The 19,480-nt window shown below is 46.3% G+C and overlaps 1 protein-coding gene across 2 annotated transcripts; it reads left to right on the top strand.

Annotated features, from left to right (window-relative positions):
• Positions 1–11,100: 11,100 nt before the first annotated feature.
• Positions 11,101–15,187, top strand: CENPA (centromere protein A; the record flags this gene model as incomplete). 2 transcript variants are annotated; one of them, XM_080711478.1, is made up of 4 exons in its annotated part: positions 11,101–11,200; positions 13,744–13,850; positions 14,730–14,807; positions 15,053–15,187. In XM_080711478.1, 4 exons carry the CDS (start codon positions 11,101–11,103, stop codon positions 15,185–15,187), a joined length of 420 nt encoding a protein of 139 aa, XP_080567604.1. The 2 variants fall into 2 exon arrangements, with proteins under 2 accessions (XP_080567604.1, XP_080567605.1); XM_080711479.1 differs by lacking the exon at positions 14,730–14,807.
• Positions 15,188–19,480: the final 4,293 nt, after the last annotated feature.

Below are 19,480 nucleotides of genomic sequence, written 5' to 3' on the forward strand. Positions count from 1 at the left end.
TCCTGAGGGCTGCATAGTTTAACAAGCAAATAGCACTGGAGTTCAGTGCTGTGACGCCTGTGAGGGTGGCGGGAGGACACGTGTGTTCCCAGCTCTGCCTCCGCCTTGGCTGCTGACCTTGAACCAGTCACGCGGAGAACCTGGCTACCTCTGAAAGCCAGAGGTTCTTTGTGTTCCTGAGTGTGGTCACTTCCCTGACACGCTTGCAGGTCGTGATTCCTGGTTTTGCCCTGATTAAGTCCCCCTCTGGCCTTGTGTTGACTACATCCCTTCAAAAACCCCAGTCCGCAGAGGGTTTCGTGTATAGCCATAAAAATTCAAAACACCCATCTTCGTTAACACTTGTCAAATGTGTTGCAGTACTTGGGAGCCTGAGACATGCGTTCAAGGCCAGTGCATGGTAATTTAGCAAGACTGTTTCAAAAAATAAAAATAAGCCGGGCTTGGTGGTGCGCACCTATAATCCCAGTACTTGGGAAGCTGAGACAAGAGGAGTGCAGGTTCAAGGACAGCCTCAACAACTTAGTGTAACTCAGCAATCTAGCAAGACCTAGATTGAAAACCAAAAATTAAAAAAGGCTGAAGATGTAGCTTGGCGGTAAAATGCCCCTGGGTTTGAGCCCCAGTGCCACAAAAAAAAAAAAAAAACTAAAAATAAAAAGATAGGCCTGAGGGTATAGCTCTGAAATAAAATGCCCTTGGGTTCAATGCCTAGTACCACATAAAAGTAAAGAAAAAAAAAAAAGTCAGTATTTTTCTTTTCTTCTTTTCTGGCGTTTCTGGGGATGGGACCCAGGGTCATTCTTGAACTACACCCCCAGCCCTATTTTTTATTCTTTATTTTCAAACGGTCTCACTGAGCTGCGAAGGGCCTCACTGTAACTGAGGCTGGCCACGAACCGTGATCCTCCTATCTCAGCCTCCCAAATGCTGAGATAATAAGCGGGTGCCACCAAGCCCAACTAAAAAAAAAAAAAATTTAAACATGGGAACAGCACCCTGGGGCAGTGCTTCTCGATCCCTGAAATAGCCATAACCCTTAAGGGGGACAAATTGGCACCAGGTTCAGGAGGGATAGCCTGCAAGTGCTATATTTATGTAGTCCATAATTATTTTTTTAATCATGCCTTATTTTAAAAGTGAAGGTGAATTTTGTATCGTGCTCTATAATATAATTGTATTCCATTCCCCATACACATAATTTTAAATTAGTTGTCACAACATAAAACTAATGATCCAGGAAGTCAGGGCCTGTGCCTCCCGTGCTTTGTCTCCTTTGCTCCCTGGGGGGAACCCATGGGGTGTACTCCTTTCCCGGGGCTGAGAAGGGCTATCCCAGGGTTCCACACCTTGAGCCTGGTGTTCCTAAGGCCCGCCTACTGTGGGGGCCTCCTGGGATTCCGAGGGAGTTCATCTTGCAGCCTCGGGCTCATCGGGAAGCCCACCATTGCCCTTCGTCTTTGCCTAAGAACCGTCAGGAGTTGGGCCCAAGCTCCAGAGTAACAGCCCTTCCTTTCTCTTGGGTGCATTTCCTTTCATGCTGACTACAGAGTTCTTTTGCAATTGTCCTTTCTGCACTCTCCAAAATTCAAGGCAAACCTGGCTCTTTCGGCCTATTACTGACAAGAGGAAATACTGTAAAAGTACATTTGAGGTGGGTTTCCCCAAAGGTGGTGGAGGAGGGAGAAGCCGGCATTGCTGGGATGAGGGAGGCTGAGGACCACAACATGATGCCTCTGGGCAGGAAGCAGAGGGGAATTCCTGCTGGAAGTCGGTATTCTTTTTCCATCCCAGCCATGGTGGCTGTCACTGCTGTGGGGTCTTTTGAGCCATTCAGGGAGAAAGAGGCAGGATCAACTTCACTGAGCCTCGCCTATTTCTCCATATAATTTGATAGCTACCCTGCGAGGCTTTGTCTACAATTCTTACATTTAAGTAAAGGGACACAGGCTTAGAGAGGATGCTCAACTGGCTGAGGCCTGGACCACACATTTGGGAAGGGATGGACGCAGCTTCAAGCCCCATGAGCTGCATGGTCTCTAGCCCCACGCCCTGGCTTCCCATCCCACTGTCCAGGCCAAGATCACGATCTGTTCCAGAACTCTTCCTGCCCTTGCTGAGCTGGCACTCAGGAAACACGCTGTGAAGCAGTAAGACGCATTACCTAGCTCCCAAACTCCTGTGCTGTCCTTCCCCAGAGAACGATTGACACATGTCTATCTTTCTGTTTTGATCAAATAACTGGCTGCTGATGGCTCAAGCTCCTTCACAAGGCTGCGTTACAACCACCTCCCCCCAACACACACATGCATCTCAACCTCCCCAGAAATCATTCTACCCCAAAGGTGGGAGGTGGGGCCTGGAGAGAGGGCAGATGCTGTGCACGGGGTTGTGAAGGAAGGGTGGGGGTGCCTGGCATTGACTAAGTGCCAGCCATCCAGGTGCTCAGGACTTTCTTTGCCTTTAAGGTATGTTTTTCAGCAACAAGTGACACATGGTGGGGATGGGGCTTTGGGCATCACCCAGCCCAGGGTGAGCAAGCTGAGATTGAATGAGCCCTGCCTGGGAAGCCCTGTGTGTAGCCCCAGGTGGCTTCCAGTCATTCTGCACAGCAGAATCCACTGGAACAAAACCTTGCTATTCAGCCTGTGCCCCTCAACCCTCAGCCAGAGCCACTCAAGGAGACAGAGCAAGTCTCCAGGACTCAGCCCAGGACAAGGACAGCCAGAATCAAGGGGTCCTCCTGCCTCACTGGGGCTTCATGGCTTCCACTGAACATACCACAAGAAGCAACAGTGTGGTGACTAGACACCTCAGCCAGGTGTTGGCTTCAAACCCTGACTCAACTACTTGGCCACTGCCCGCCCTTCAGCCTTGGCTTCCTCGTTTGCAAAACAGACATAAAAATAAGTTATACTTCATTAAATATATATGTTGAGAGGAGTCTAGCTAAAGCATTAACTATACAGTCCCAGCTACTCAGGAGCTTGAGGCAGCAGACTCATTGGAGCCCAGGAGTTCAAACTGGAAAACATAGCAAGACCCCACACACACCCTGTCTCAAAAAACTTTAAAATAATTTTAAAATGCGCTATTGAAAGCCAGGCATGTGGTGCACACTTGTAATCCCAGCATTTGAGAGGCTGAGACAGGAGGATCGCAGTTCAAAGACAGCCTCAGCTACTTAGGCCCTTTGCAACTCAGTGAGACCCTATTTCAAAATAAAGAATAAAAAATAGGGCTGGGAGTGTAGCTTGGAGGTAGAATGCCCCTGGGTTTCACTCCCAGTGCCGCAAAACTAAAATAAAATAAAATGGGCTATTGAGCCTGGTGTGATGGTGCACATTTGTAATTTTAGTACTTGGGAGGCTGAGACAGGAGGATCACAACTTCAAGGTTGCCGGAGCCTGCCGGCAAGAGTAGGGGTTCTGAAGTGAGGCGTGAGGATGAAGAGTTTTTAACCCTAACATGGGGGAGCCGCCAGCCAACTATCTCTACTGGCCGACCCCTGTTCATGGGTCAATATTTCCTACGGGTCGTCGACTAAGCCTGGGTCAGTATTCTCTATCGCGTGGACACTCCTGGCCAACGCAGCTTCTGGGTCAATCTCGTCTTTATTGCGCTGACGCTGACCCCTGTTCTTCCAGAGGTATTTATACACAGCTACAGGTCAATCAACATTCTCATGCTACCACCACCAGAATACAATAAAGACCAATACAAAACACATAGTACAGATAGGTCAATCAGTACCCTCGTGTCATCACCACCTGATCTTCTCTCAGACCTCTTTGAACTTTACATAACCCCAAACCTTGTTGACTCTGGGCGAAGGACAGTCAGCTGAGTCAGAGACACTAACCCAGGGGAAAGCCTTAATGGCTCCCCACACAAGGTCAGCTTCCCTAACACAGTGAGGCCGTCAGCAACTTAGACCCTTTTTCAAATAATATAGGGCTGGGAGTGTATCATGGAGGTAGAATGCCCCTGGGTTCAATCCCCAGCACCACAAAACAAAAGCTATTGAACTGAATAGACACCTCAAAAAAAAAAAAAGAAAAGAAATACAAACGGCCAACAAACATGAGACAATGTTCGACATCATTAGCAATCAATGAAATGCAAAGCAAAGCCACCCTGGGATTCCCTCTAACTCCACGCAGAATGGCAGTCATCAAGAATACAAACAATAACGAATGCTGGCGAAATAAGAATTTATTTACTATTGGTAGTATTATTAAATTAGTATAACCACTAGGGAGGTCAGTGTGGAGGTTCTTCAAAAGATGAGGGATGTGGTAGTGGTGCACACCCAGAATCCCAGCACTTGGGAGGCTGAGACAGGAGGGTCCCAGGTTTGAAGCCAGCCTCAGCGACTCAGCGAGGCTCTCAACAACTTAGCAAGACCTTGTTTCCAAATAGGTCTGGAGGTGTAGAATGCCCCTGGGTACAATCCCCAACATCTCACACACACACACACACACACACACACACACACACAAGACTAGGAATAGAACCAACGTATGACCCCGTCATTACACTCCTTGGTATCTTCCCAAAAACTTTAGAATACTATAGTGATACATGCAAGCCATCTTTAGAGCAGCACAACCATAGCCAAATTACAGAACCAACCTGGGTGTCTGCCTACAGATGAATGGCTGAAGAAAATGTGGTATATACAAGGAATGAAATTTTACTCATTCCATAACTCATGCCGTAACAATGAGCAAAACGATGTTATTTGCAGGAAAATGGATGGAATTAGAGAATACCATGCTAAGTGACAGCAGCCAATCTCACAGAATCAAGGGTCATATATTTTTCTCTCATATGTAGAAGCGAGAACAAAAATAGGAAATAAGGGACTTTGGACAAATAAGGAGAAAATCCAGTAGGATGGTGGAAGGGGTTCGGGAAGGAGGTGGGAGGGGAAAAACGGGAATTGAGAAAGGGAACAGTTCAGAAAGCTTATATCCATACATGAAGGTATCGCTACCAATCTCCCTGTCGTGTATGGGGAGGGAGAAGAGGAGGGATGGGGAGCAGGTGGGGTTTGGAGGGAAATACGCCAAGGGGAATAGGTATGTATGTTTGTACCACTTTGAACTTCACTATGGTGTATAATTACAATCCACCAATAAAAGTATAAAAAAATTTAAATCACAAAAGAGTCCCTCTACCCCCCCCAAAAAAAAAGTTAAAAATAAAATATTTAGAAAGAGATGTGGACAATGAGCTATGATTAGTTCTATACTGGAGTAATATGTACACATGATATGTTCCCCAAACTAATGAGAACAGGAACCATATATCTTGGGCATCCACACACCTCTAGAACCTAGTATATTGCTTTGTTCATAACAGCTGCTCAACGCACCTTAAATGAATCAAATATACAGGTTTTCATAGATTGTCCCTTAATTTGGCCTGCAATGTGTTTCCTTCTGTTAAGTACAAGGGCTTGGGATTTTGGTTTTGCTCTAGTCACCAGAGAGCAAACTGCAGGGCTAGAGATGTAGCTCGATGGGAGAGCACTTGCCTTGCGTGTGCGTGCAAGGCTCTTGGTTTGATCTTCCACAATGCAAAGAAAAATTCAAACTGGAAAAAGAAGGCAAATAACAGAGTGAAAATTTCAGTTTAGTGAGGGCCCAACTCCAGACACACGGGTCGAAGGTTAATACCAAGCAACAAGCTAACCTGCTGTGCCAGGTATATTATCATCCACAAGCTGAAGAGAAGCATTTCTGTGGTTAAAATTCTCCCTTTTCAGCCAGGCATGGTGGCGCACGCCTGTAATCCCAGTGCTAGGGAGGCTGAGACAGGAGGATCGCACAGGTTCGAAGCCAGCCTCAGCTACTGAGTGAGGCTCTCAGCAACTTAGTGAGACCTTGTTTCCAACATAAAAGTCTAAAATAGGTCTGGGAGTATAGCTTGGAGGTAGAAAGTCCCTGAGTTCCACCCCCAGTACCACCAAAAACAAAACCCAAAAAACCTCCCTATCCCCCTTTGTCGACCTTCCCAGTAGGAAAGCATCCTCCCCGGAGTCCCGCTGGGATCCTAACACCCACGAGCTGTGCCCTGTGCCTCACCTCACTTAGATTCACCTGAGGGGGACCTGATGCTGGCTCACCATCATCCCTACACACACACCCCGCATTGTGTCCCCTCCCTACACACACATTTGCACACCCAAGCTTCTCTCCCTATCCCTCCTCTACTCATCAAGACAAGAACTGTTAAAGGAAGGTAAAATGCCCAAACTATCATGACCCATCAGTAATGTCTCCAAAACCCATCAAAGTAGCTCCATATACTACAATCAGGGGTCCCACATCCTGACAATCAGGGGTGTCAGAAGAAACATGGCTTTCCTCGTATGTTTCAAGAGGAGAAAAATGATAAACTATAAACAAAAAGAGATAGGAGCTAGAGAATTCAAATGAAAGGTTGGGGTTGCAGATAAGGACAATTCCAAGAGTATTAGAGAGAGAGAGAGAGAAGAAAGAGCCTTAGTGAACTTCTAAGATCATTGGAGAAAAAGAAAAAGTCATGAGAGGATGGAGAGCAGTGTAATGAGAGCTGAGATAGGTTGTTGGTTGAAGGAGTTGCATCAAAGACAGGATAAGAGGCCGGGCATGGTGACGTACACTTGTAATCCCAGCATTCGGCAGGCGGAGACCAGAAGATTGCAGTTTGCAGACAGCCTCAGCTACTTAGTGAGGCCCTGTGCAACTCAGTGAGACCCTGTTTAAAAAAAAAAAAAAAAAAAAAAAAAAACTAAAAAAGAGAAAATTAAGAGGGGGCAAAACTACTGGCTTTGGTTGGGAGGGTGGGTACTGGCTTGTGGAGAACGTGATTGCCAGAGAGTTAACATTTGCCTTGGAAAAGTCTAAGTGGAAAGCCTTGACCCGGCTGTTGAACTCACTGAAAACAGACTGTTCCTCCAAGGCAAATATTTCCCCCGATTGCAAACATTGTCTCAAGGATCTCCTGCACATCTTCAGCAGTTTTATTGCTAATGGTTGTCTCAGGGACTTTCCACAGGTGCTCTGCATTTTACCCAGTTAACCTTTACCTCAAGGTCTCCTGTACATTTACCCATTAAACATGACCTCCAGGACTCACGCACGTTCGCGCACGCAGCAGTGTCCAAACAGTAACCTTCCTGCTTAGGATGACAATAAAGCCCGTGGGAAGTGTCCAGTAGGACCTTCACTTAACAGTGAGGTCTAGCGAGGTGTGGTGGCACACTCTTGTAATCCCAGTACTTGAGAGGTTGAGGTAGGAGGATCGCAGGTTCACAGCCGGTCTCAGCAAATAATGAGGCCCTCTATAACTTAGTGAGACTTGTTTCAAAGTAAGGAATAAAAAAAATAGGGCTGGAGGTATAGCTCAGAGGTCAATGACCCTGAGTACTACAAAAAAAAAAAAAAAGTGAGGCCCCCTGGCCTGCCGTGTGTGTGTGTGTGTGTGTGTGTGTGTGTGCGCGTGTGTGTGTGTGTGTGTGTGTGTGTGTGTGTGTCTCACTGGGGACTGAACTTGAACCCAGGGTTATTCTACCTCTGAGCTATATCCCCATATCCCCAGCCTTATTTTATTTTTATTTGGCAACAGGTCTTGATAGATTGATGATAGTTTCACTACTTGCAGACAGAGACTGTCTTCCAACCTGCAATCTTCCTGTCTCAGCTTCCCAAATACTGGGATTACAAGCATGCGCCACCACGCTCGGCTCAGCCTGTCCTTTTCAATCTGCTCTTCATATCTGGCTCCATTCTTTTTCTCTCAGATGCACTGAAGGTTCTTGACTCTGGCTATTGGGGGAAAAAATGTTGCTATGAACAAGGGTGTACACATATCTGTTGAAGTACTTGCCTTCTTTCAAATAAGTAGACAGAAATGGAATGGCTGGATTATATAGTAATGTCATCATGAAACTGAAAGCTGTCACTAAACAGAAAGACCCTGCTCCTCTTGTTCCCACTGGGCCTCTGGCCTGATGCTAACACCTGGTGGTACCATCCTCGTCTCCTAGGCCTCCTTAAGCATTGATACTGGGCACGCAAACATCCATAAGGCTTAGAGGCCATCAGCACAGGACACTGTTACCAACCTAGGGAGAAGCCAAGGGCAGAAGGGCCACCCAGTTCCATGCACACTGCTCATGAAGAGACACCAAGAAACCAACTGGCTGAGAGAAGGGTTTCTTCATGTCTTAGCTTGAATGGAGTCTTCTTCTAAGTCCCAGAATCAAGGGGTAGATGAATTCCTGAAGCTCTGGTTTGTAACCAAGTCCAGGAATCAGCAGGATTCATTGTCTTGACCATTTTCTTCTCTCATTTTTTTGGTTTGTTCATTTGCCAACCTGAAGCAGGAGCACCCGGGTACCACACCCCCAGTCTCACTAAGTTGCTAAGGCTGTCCTCGAACTTGTGATCTTCCTGTCTCAGCCTCCCATATACTAGGATTACAGGTGTGCACCACCATGCCTGTCTCCTTTCCTTAAAAAAAAAAATGTGGTAAACTGGACATGGTGGAGCATGCTTGTAATCCCTGCGCTTGGGAGGCTGAGACAGGAGGATCGCACAGGTTCGAAGCCAGCCTCAGCTACTTAGTGAGGCTCTCAGCAATTTAGTGAGACCCTGTTTCCAAATAAAATATAAAATAGGTCTGGGAATATAGCCCGGAGGTAAGCCCCTGGGTTCCACCCTCAGTACCACAAAAAAGAAAAACGTGGTAAAATGGATATAAAATATACATCCTAACCATTTTGAAGTGTACAGATTAGTGGCATTCAGTACAATCATGTTGTTCTGTAGCCATGACCACCATCTATCTCTAGAACTTGCTTCCATGTATCCAAACTGAGTCTGTCTCCATTAAACAGTAACTTCCCATTACCTCCTCCTCCCAGCCCCTGGCAGCCATTCTGTTTTCTGTCTGTGCATTTGACCACTCCCGTATCTCATGTAAGTGGAGTAATGATATAGCATTTGTCCATTTGTGACCGGCTTATCTCATTTAACATAATATCTTTCAAGATTCATCCATATTTGTAGCACATGTCAGAATTTACTTCCTTTTAAATAAAATTCCTTTTATCCTCATAATATTCTTTTTTTTTTTTTTTTTTTTTTGTGGTACTGGGGATGGAACCCAGAGGCATTCTACCTCCAAGCTATACTCCCGGTCCTATTTTTTAGTCTTTATATTTTTTGAGGCAGGATCTTACTGAGTTGCAAGGGGCCTCACTAAGTAGCTGAGTCTGCCCATGGACCGCGATCCTCGCATCTCTGCCTCCCCAATTCTGGGATTACAAGCGTGTGCTAACACACCTGGCGTATTCCATTGTTTATACCACATTTTGTTAACCCATTCATTTACCAGTAGATATTCAAGTTGTTTCCACCTTTTAACTATGATGAATAAAATTGCTATGAACATGGGAGTAAAATATTCATTGAGGTGACCAGGCATGGTGGCTCATGCCTGTAATCTCAGTATTTGGGAGGCTGGGACAGGAAGATGACAGGTTCAAAGCCAGCCTCAGCAACTTAGCAAGACCCTGTTTCAAAATAAAAAGGGTTCCCCCTGCCCCCCAAAATATAATCCATTGAAGTACCTGCCCTCAATTCTTTTAGCTATCTAGGCACAGTGGAGTTGCTGGATCATGTTAGTAACCCCATGTTTAATTTTCTTGAGGAACCATACATTCCTTTTCACAGCAGGTGCACCACTTTACATTCTCCCCAGCTATGCACAAGAGTTCCATGAAATCGCCGATTTTATAACTAACAAGTTTCCTGATTACAGTACATGTTCACGGAAGAACATTTAGAAAACTCAAAAGAGCAAAATGAGAAAATTAAAATTCCTTTTATTCTCAGTATGGAGACATGACCTGAATTTATATTATTTTCAGCAGAAAAGGAAGTGGCCTTGTTTCCTGGGAGGGTTCAGTAGCCAGACTGGACAGCATGGTCCAAGAATAGTGCTGACGCCTGCCCTGTGGAGACCTCATCCTCACAGTGTGCATCCTGGTCATCCCACGAAACTAATCATTTGTGAAGTTCGTGCAATTAAACTGGCTTCTGAGGAGAAATTGAGGGTTGTCCCCAGAAATGGCTATCACATCCTCTACAGGTCTGGTTCGTCATCTTTAAAGCCACCGCAGTGTTGATAAGGTGACATAAAACATTTGAGGAAAGTGATTGGTCAGAAGAAACACATTCTAGCCAGGCGTGGTGGCACATGCTTGTAATCCCAGTACTTGGGAGGCTGAGACAAGAGGATCGCGCAGGTTCAAAGCCAGCCTCAGCTACTTAGTGAGGCTCTCAGCAACTTAGTGAGACCGTTTCCAAATCAAGTATTTTTAAAAATAGGTCTGTGAGTGTAGCCCAGAGGTAGAAGACCCCTGGGTTCCATCCCCAGCACCACAAAAAAATAAATAAGGGAAACAAGTTCAACAAATGCACAAAGCACGTCTTCAGAACTGAGCTTTTTTTTTCCCACCTCCAAGCTACATCCCTCCGGATCTATTTTATTTTTTATTTGGAAACAGGGTCTCCCCAAGTTGCTGATAACCTCGCTATATTGCTGAGACTAGCTTCGGACCTGCGATCTTCCCGTCTCAGCCTCCCAAATCATGGATATTACAGGCGTGTGCCACCACGCCCAGTTTGAGTTTTTTCTTTTTTACCCAGAGGGAACTTAAGGACCTCAGTCCCGCCCCTCAAAGCTTCTCTAGGATCAGAAGCTCGCTTCACTTCTCCAAGTGCCCATTGGCTGCCTCCACCGTGGCTCCGCCTTATCCCCGCTATCCTCCAATCACCGCCACCGTTCAATCTCTCATCGCGCTCTCATTGGTCCTCCCTGCGGTCGCTTTACGCCCTGGGAAGCTCTGGATTGGAGTTTTTAAAAACGCCGGCGATGAAGTAGGCGGGGCGGGCGGTTTGAACGGAAGGTGGCGGTGAGGGCTGCGGGCGCCGGCTCCTCCGCGGCACGCCGCCCGGGCACTCCCGAGCCCTCGGCAGCGGCCCGCGGTCCCCGGGCCCGGAAGGTCGGGCAGGAGCCGCGCGCCGAGCCCTGCGGCCGGCCATGGGTCCCCGCCGCCGGCGCCGCAAGACCGAGACCCCCGCCCGGCGCAGCGCGAGCCCGACCCCGACCCCCAGGACCCCCCGGCCGGGCCCCTCCCTAGGTAACCCCCGCGCCGCCCCTCTGCGGACCCCGCGGCCCCACCCGGGACCTTCTGCTACCAGGGACGCCGCGGCCCGGGCAGGCCCAGAGCCCAGACACGCGGGGCTGCGGGAGCCATGGCAAGCGCCGGTCGAGCGCGTCCCAGTACTCAGGCATTGCGTTAAACTGTTTTTCGTGCATTATCTCAGCTTTGTCTTGTGCCCATTTTACAGCGAGTGAGAAAACCGAGGCGCAGACGGGCCAGGAACTTCAGCAAAGTCCCACGGTTTCCGGCAGACACAAGATTTTAAAGCATCTGTGTTTGTGCTTTTTTTTTTAAAAAAAAATGCAAATTATTGGCTTGCCTTTTGTGACAATTTCAAACAGTACTACTCCTGGTCCGTGTCTTGTTTTCCTTCCGTGAGTAGCTGTGTTGGGCCTTAACCAACACCCCTCTCTGTACCCTTCCCGAGCTGTGCACCTGGGGAGAACTCTCAGTTTCTGGAGTTTGGGCTGGAGGGGCCAAGTGCCTGGGCTGCACACGGCAGCCTTAGCTGCTTCGCTTGTCGTTGAGCTCTTGATTGGTATAACTAAGAGCTTGGTGGAAAAGTGTATGATAGATTATTTTTAAATATTGCTGTTGTGAGTGGGATTTTTTTTTTTTCCCGGTACTGGGGATGCAACCCAGGGGCATTCTACCTCTGAGCTACACCCCCAGTCCTATTTTTTATTATTTATTTTGAAACAGAGTCCCATTGAGTTGCAAAGGACCTCACTAAGCCGGGGCTGTCTGCGAACCCCTATCCTCCTTTCTCAGCCTCCGGAATCCTGGGATGACAAGCGTGCGTAACCACACCGGGCTTGGATTTTTTTTTTTTTTGGTGGTACTGGAAGTGGAACCCAAGGCCTTTTCTACCTCTGGGCTATACTCCCAGACCTATTTTGGAACAGGGTCTCACTAAGTTGCTGAGAGCCTCACTAAGTAGCTGAGGCTGGCTTTGAACCTGTGTGATCCTCCTGTCTCATCCTCCCAAGCACGGGGATTACAAGCGTGTGCCACCATGTCCAGCTGTTAGATTTTTTTCTTTCTTTCTTTTTTTTTTTTTTTTTTTTTTTTTTTTGGTGGTACTAGGGTTCCTGGAAGCCCTTCTACCTCTGGGCTACACTCCCACAGGCTACACTCCCAGACCTATTTTATACTTTTTTTTAATGTGGAAACAGACAGGGTCTCTTAAGCCAGTGTGACTGGCTTCGAACCTGCGCGATCCTCCTGTCTGTAGATTTTTTATTTCTTAAAACACAAATTATTTAACCTTTGTATCCTGCCAACTTTCTCAATCTTTTTTGTTTGTTTGGGTGTGGTGCTAAGAATTGAACCCAAGGATGTTCTCTCTGTACACCCCCAGTCCTATTTTTATTTTAAAACATCTCCCTAGGTTGCTGACAGCTTCCCTAAGTTGCTGAGGCTGACCTGGAACTTGCCATTCTTATGTTTTGGTCTCCCTAGTACTGGGAGTACAGGCATGCATCACCACGCCTGGCTTCAATTGGAATTTTTTTGTTTTTGTGCTGGAAACTGAACCTGGGACGTCCTGCCTCCAAACTTCAATCTCAGCCCTTTTAATTTTTATTTTGAAGCAGAGATTTTGCTAAATTGGGCCTTCCTAAGTTGCTGAGGCTAGCTTTGAACCTGTGATCCTTCTATCTAGGCTTCCTAAGTACTGGGATTACAGACATGTGCCACCATGCCTGGCTTTACTTTGGAGGGTGTCTTTTTAGTCGTCAGAACTAGAATTTGAGCCAAAGGCTATGGTTCCATCTGAGTTATGCCACTCACTTGTTTTTTCTTTTCTTGTGGTACTGGATGGAGATTGAACTCAAGGGCATTCTACTTCTGAGCTATACCCCCAGCCCTATTTTTTTTTTTTTTTTTAGTTTGAAACAGGGTCTTACTAAGTTGCCCAGGCTTTCCTGGGACCTGTAATCTCCTGTCTCAGCCTCTTCTAAATACTGGGATTACAAGTGTGCACCACCACGCCTGGCAGAGTCGTGCCACTTCTAAGGCCCCACCTTGACCTCTACCGAACACTGGCCAACTCTCTTCACGTCCCTGGGGCCCAGGATAATCAAGACAAAGGAACTGTAGTAGATTAGATCTGATTCTACCTGCTGTTTAAAGGGAGAGGGGCACTAAAATGAAAATTGCTGAGTTCCCAGTCTAGTGGGAAAGAAGCACTGAGTCCCGGTTACCCAGAGGAGGGAGGTGACTCGTGTGTTGGAAAGGGATCAGGGTTTAGGAAGGGCTTCCTGGAAGGTTTCGCACCCAAACCTCAAAGGAGCATCCATTTATTCATTTAGCAAATGTTTATTTAGCATGTTGCCTGTTGTTTTCTGTTTGCTGAGGATGACAGCAGTGAATAAAAGAAGCGCCTGCTCCACTGGGTGGTGGTTGTGCAGAGTTGCTGTAACTGCACAGTTTGTCCTGACAGTTTGTGTCTCAGCCAAGCTGAAGGGCATCCCGCTTTCCACTGCACTTTTTCTTCACAACTCAACTCTTTTATTCAGGCACTTCTCGTCTGCGCAGTCAGCGGAGACAAGGCTGGATTAAGGAGATCCGGAAGCTTCAGAAGAGCACAGACCTGCTGATAAGGAAGCTCCCCTTCGCCCGCCTGGTGAGCTCCAGGGGCTCCCCGCCGCTCTGTGCTGTCCCCTTTACTTAAGTAAATCTCCCAAGTATGGGAGACCCTACAGTCTCTTACCTAAATGGCTGAAGAGCATCTTCTCTAACTTGGTAGGGAACTCTTCATCTTCTCTTTCTTTCTTTTTCTTCTTTTTTTTTGCGGTACTGGGGATGGAACCCAGGAGCATTCTACCTCCGAGCTACACCTCCAGCCCTATTTTTTGAAACAGGATCTCACTGAGTTGCAAAGAGCCTCACTAAGTAACTGAGGCTGTTCGCGAACCACGATCCTCCTGTCTCAGCCTCCCAGATGCTGGGATTACAAGAGTGCACAACCACACCCGGCTCTCATCGTCTGAAAACATGAATCCTCCAGGGGTACCTTGCAATTCCATATGGAATTGATTTATATTACCCCCTCCAACACCTTTGAAACTGTGTGCTTTGACTGTATAAATAGAACCCACTCATCCCTCCACCTTTTTTGTGTGTGTGGATGGTATTGGAACATTCTACTGCCGAGCTACGTCCCCAACCTGTTTTATTTTGAAACATGGTCTTGCCAGGTTGATGAGTCTCACTACTTGTTGAAGCTGTCTTTGAACCTGCGATCCTCCTGTCTCAGCGTGCATCACCACATTCAGCTTCCATCTACCCTTTGATCCGTTTTCCTACCCTGGAGATTGCCTTCTTAACTCCCTACCTACCACCAGTAAGCAGTATGCCAGTTCCTACGATCCCTGGAGACCACCTTGCAGCCAGCCAGGACAGGAAGATGGAAATGGGGATTGATGGGAGACACTCAAAGGGTCTTCCTTGAATCTTCTGTAACTCTCTGCTCCTCCCCATTGCCATCCCCGCTCCTCCACAGGCAAGAGAAGTATGCGGGAAATTCACTCGCGGTGTGGACTTCAATTGGCAAGCCCAGGCCCTGTTGGCCCTTCAAGAGGTAAGAAGGGGCCCAGGTACAAGTGGGTGAGAGCTCAGAGGGAGGAAGAGCATTCTAGAACTCCACCGGGCTGCCTCTGGCCTCCTGAAAAGAGTGGCAGGTCAGCACCTGAGGGTTTAGAGGAGCCGAGTTCAGTCCCACTCGTGAACAGTCTTTCCGTCCATCCTTTGAGCCCTCAGATGAAGCTCAGCGGGTCTCCAAGAAAAAGCAACCCATGCCCTTTGCCCTTTCTCTTTCTGCCCCAGGCAGCAGAAGCATTTCTAGTTCACCTCTTTGAAGACGCCTACCTCCTCTCCTTGCACGCCGGTCGAGTCACTCTCTTCCCCAAAGACGTGCAGCTGGCCAGGAGGATCCGTGGCATTCAGGAAGGACTCGGCTGAGCTCCTGCGACACGGGCTCTGTGAGTCTTCCTGCTCACCAGAGAGTAAGCGTGGTTCAGGGGGAGACAGCCAGCCGCTCGCCACAGGGGGGAACTTGTGGAAGGAATGTCCCTTTCCCATCCGCAGTCCCTTGCTGTCTCACCTTCCCCTTGTTGCCTAGCAAAGGCTTGATCTTGACCTGACAGCTTGGGAGTCTATGGCTCCCAAGCCATAAGACTTTTGTACAGTGTTAAAGATATTTTTCTGTTATGCCCCAACTCTAATGGAACTGTCTTGCCATTTTACAAGGACCAGATCACCTCTTCTTGTCTAAGAAAAAGTTTTCTCATTTTTGCAAATGCCTTGTTGGCCAGGTATTGTGGTGCACACTTGTAATTTCACTATTTGGGAGGCTGAGACAGGAGGGTTGTAGGTTCACAGCCAGCCTCAGTCTCTTAATGAGATCCTCCACAACTCAGTGAGACCTCATTTCAAAATAAAGAATGAAAAATAGGGCTAAGACGTAACACCCAGGTACAATGCCCCTGGGTTCCATTCCTAGTACCTCAAAAAAGGGAAAAAACAAAAATGCCTTGCAGGTAAAAGTGATTCCTCGATTTCAGGGATGATGCCCGGGACTCTGGAGCCACAATCAGATCCGGTGGTGTCTGAGGTGTTGCCTGGATTTTTCTGTCTTTGAGTAACATGTGCATGTTACCTTTAAATTGTCTCTATGAATGAGAAGACTGCATGGGTTCCTCTGTAGCAGAGGTATTACAGGATGAAATCAACACAGTTCCCGTGGCCTGAATATTATTTGTTGATGAAAGACTCTGAGGTTGAATTTAGTTGGTGAATTACTCTATGACTGTTTAAGGATTTTTTAAGAAATCGGATCTGCTGTTTTATTGGAGAGCGATATTTACTTACCATTTTAGGTCTTCCTGTAGCATAAGCGTTTTTGCCATATGTACATTTGTACTTTTATTTAAAATATAAGGAGAAGCCAGGCATGGTGGCGCACACTTGTAATCCCAGTCCTTGGAAGCTGAGACGGGAGGGTTGCAGGTTTGTGGCCAGCCTCAGCAACTTGGCGAGGCCCTGCGCAACTGAACAAGACCCTGTTTCAAAATAAATAAAATAGGGCTGGGAGTGTATCTCAGAGCTAGCATGCCCCTGGGTTCCATCCCCAGTGCCGCAAAAGAAAAAAAAAATATACATCTAAAGGGCAAAACAAGAGCACTTCAATCAGTGGCGTAGAGGTGCCTGACCCTCCAGCGTACAAACCTCTGTCTTCCAGATTGATATCAACATCGGTGCCTGTCAACAATTACGTGGCTTTTCAAAACTCAGTTGGGGTTAAAGCAGAATTCCTTTGTTGTGCGCATGTGCTGGGCATGGGCTCACAGCTTGCACGCGCAGAGCACGCACTTTACCTGGAGCCACTTCCCAGCGTAAAACAGGAAAATCTCTATAAATAACTTGTGATTCCTTCTATTCCTGTCAGAATCATTCAGAAATTCCATCTCACAGAATTTAATGTTTTATTCTTAGTTGTAAATCACAAATGTGTCATATCGATCCAGATTTTAAAGTGCCTTTTTTAGTGTTTTTTTTTAAACAGGTATATTTTTAGAGCTTCTTTGTGAAGAGATAATAAAAATAATTCATTAATGAAAAATTAAAATGGAGTTACTGTTAAAGCACACAGATTACGCCATATTTCTTGTCTGTTAACATCAAGTTCCTCATTTGTACACCAGCAAACAGCAACAGTTTGTTTAAGCCAGAGAACTGAGGGATGCGGTTCTGCCTCTGAGGTAGAGATGAGCCGGTGAGAACCTTGTCCTTCCACTGTTACTAAAAGCATGTTAAGAGATTTCCAGAGAAATGAGAATATCCCTCAAAGATCTGAGAAGTATGTGTGGTGAAATGGGCCTACAGATGATGAGGTGAGAGGAGACCACTGAAGGATGTGTAAGCTGAACGCAGAGACAGACCAGAGGAGCAGCGAGCTGCATTGTTCAGGAAATTGTAGCCCCTCGGGAAAGCTCTCCCACTTGACATCAAGTCATACTCAGAGTCATCCCAATAAAGCCTGTCTGCCTACCCAGAAATCAGTGTCCTAAATTCAAAGATTTTTAATTCTTCTTTAGTTTTCTTTGGTACTTCTCTGCTCTTGAAACTGTCCCAGCCAGCACATCACTACAACTCATGTACACGTCCCACTCAAGCGCCAGTCAGGATGCTTGCTCTATTAATATAACATGAGAATAAGTAGCCTGCATCGTGATAATGTTCTATAATGTTTAACCTTACTAAGTTTTGAGCACTTATTTTGTTGGGGTGTGTGTGTGTGTGTGTGTGTGTGTGTGTGTGTGTGTTTTGCCTTTCTCTACTTTCTGGGTGATTTCATAAACATTTCTTTCTAAACTTCCATTGAATTTTTTCTGTCTTCATGTTTTGTTTTGTTTTTTTTGAAGATTTAAAGAAGTTTATTAAAAGATAGAAATACAGAGGATAGGTACAGCTCCATACTAGTCTGGCATGGAGGGGTGACTCAAATGAGTACACCCTGTTTTCATGTTTTTAATATCCAAGCGTGTGTGTGTGTGTGTGTGTGTGTGTGTGTGTGTGTGCGTGCGCCTAGGGATTGAACCCAGGGGCATATTACCTCTGAGCTATATCCGCAGCCCGATTTTATTCTGTATTTTGAAACAGGGTCTCACTAAGATGCAGAAGGCTTCACTAAGTAGCTGAGGCTATTTGTGAACCTGATTCCTCCTATCTCAGCCTCCCAAGTACTGGGATTAAATGCATGCACCACCACACCAAGCTTAATGTTTTTTTCTTTTTTTTCTTGTTTTTTTTCTTTTTTTTTTAATTTGGAAAATTGTTATTTACTTGACAGATAACTTTTGAATTTAATAAATGGCAATAACTTGTATATGTACTAATTCAAGATATTTTTACAATGTACCAAGTGGAGCAGTTTCCAATTCTTTCACAAAAGAACTTTATTACTGAAAGACTGCCCCAAACTTACTTAATCAGCTTACTTAGGTTTTTAACAAGAAATCTAAAGCTGCCAATCAGAGCCTCTAATTAGCTTATGATGATCAGGTTAAGCCCTCATGTGAGTAAAAACAACTTTTTAAAGCTTTATTTAGCCTATACTCAATGAGAAAATCACTGATCTCAGGCCGGTAATCATAGGTCCACACACCACACACAGAAGCACAACGACAAAAATGAGTAGTAAGCATCATATATGAAATGGGTAAAAAAATATCAGAAAATGTATGGTCTCATATTTCTGACTCATATTGTATGCCCAGTTCCCATGGGAACTAGGGAGAACGGAGCAAGGACCGCCCCCTGGGGACCGAGGGGAGGGGCACTTGGAGGCTTTGTGGCCCAGGTGGCATCCACCCCTACTGGGACCACGGGTGGGTATTGGTGCAGGTGGGAGCCATCTGCACGGCAGGACAGAACAAAACAAGCCAAGATATGAGCCATGGATGGCGGACTCTTGAGAAGACAGTGGAACATGGGTACTGGGTAAAGGGATATGATCAATAAGAAACTGCGTGAAACGGAATCCTCGTCCAACGAGAGGGCAAATACCTTCCTGACGCAGAGGCTCCACGTGCTTCCTGTGCAGGTAAAGCAGCTGAGGATCAGCCTGCAGGTCACCCCGGACCCCGAGGCCCTAGTCCTCGGGAATCAAGTCCATGAGCAAGACTCTTCCCTAAGGGAAACTGTCCAAAGAGTACAACAGAAACAACACAAGCAAAGGAAACTCAAAAGAAGACATCACAGAAGCCCTGATGCCTCCAACTTCACTCCCATCCCAACTACCATGCTGAAACAGGGTCTCCTGCCACCTGCATCCATCCTTTAGGGCAGAGCCCTAACATATCATGCTCCTGATATGTCCCCCTCAAAGACAGTAAACACCACACAAAATAAGCTTACCCCAAATAAAAGCCAGCGACTTAGGGATCTACTATATCACTATGCTAATTAAACATTAAAAAAAATTTTGGGGGGCAGTATTGGGAATGGAACCCATGGGGCATTTTACCTTTGAGCTACACCCTAGCTCTGTATTTTATTCTTTATCTTGAAACAGGGTATCACTAAGTTGCAAAGGACCTAATTTAGTATATATTAACCCCCTTCTGATCCATTTACAAATATCTGCACCCTGTAATACTCTGGAAGCATTGCAGTTATTACATTAGATTCCTCTTCTTTTTTTTTTTTTTTTTTTTTTTTTTTTTTTTTTTGGTGGTGGTACTGGGGTTCCTG

This window comes from Muscardinus avellanarius (assembly GCF_963383645.1).
Source record: "Muscardinus avellanarius genome assembly, chromosome: 15".
In the NCBI taxonomy this organism is placed as follows: Eukaryota; Metazoa; Chordata; class Mammalia; order Rodentia; family Gliridae; genus Muscardinus; species Muscardinus avellanarius.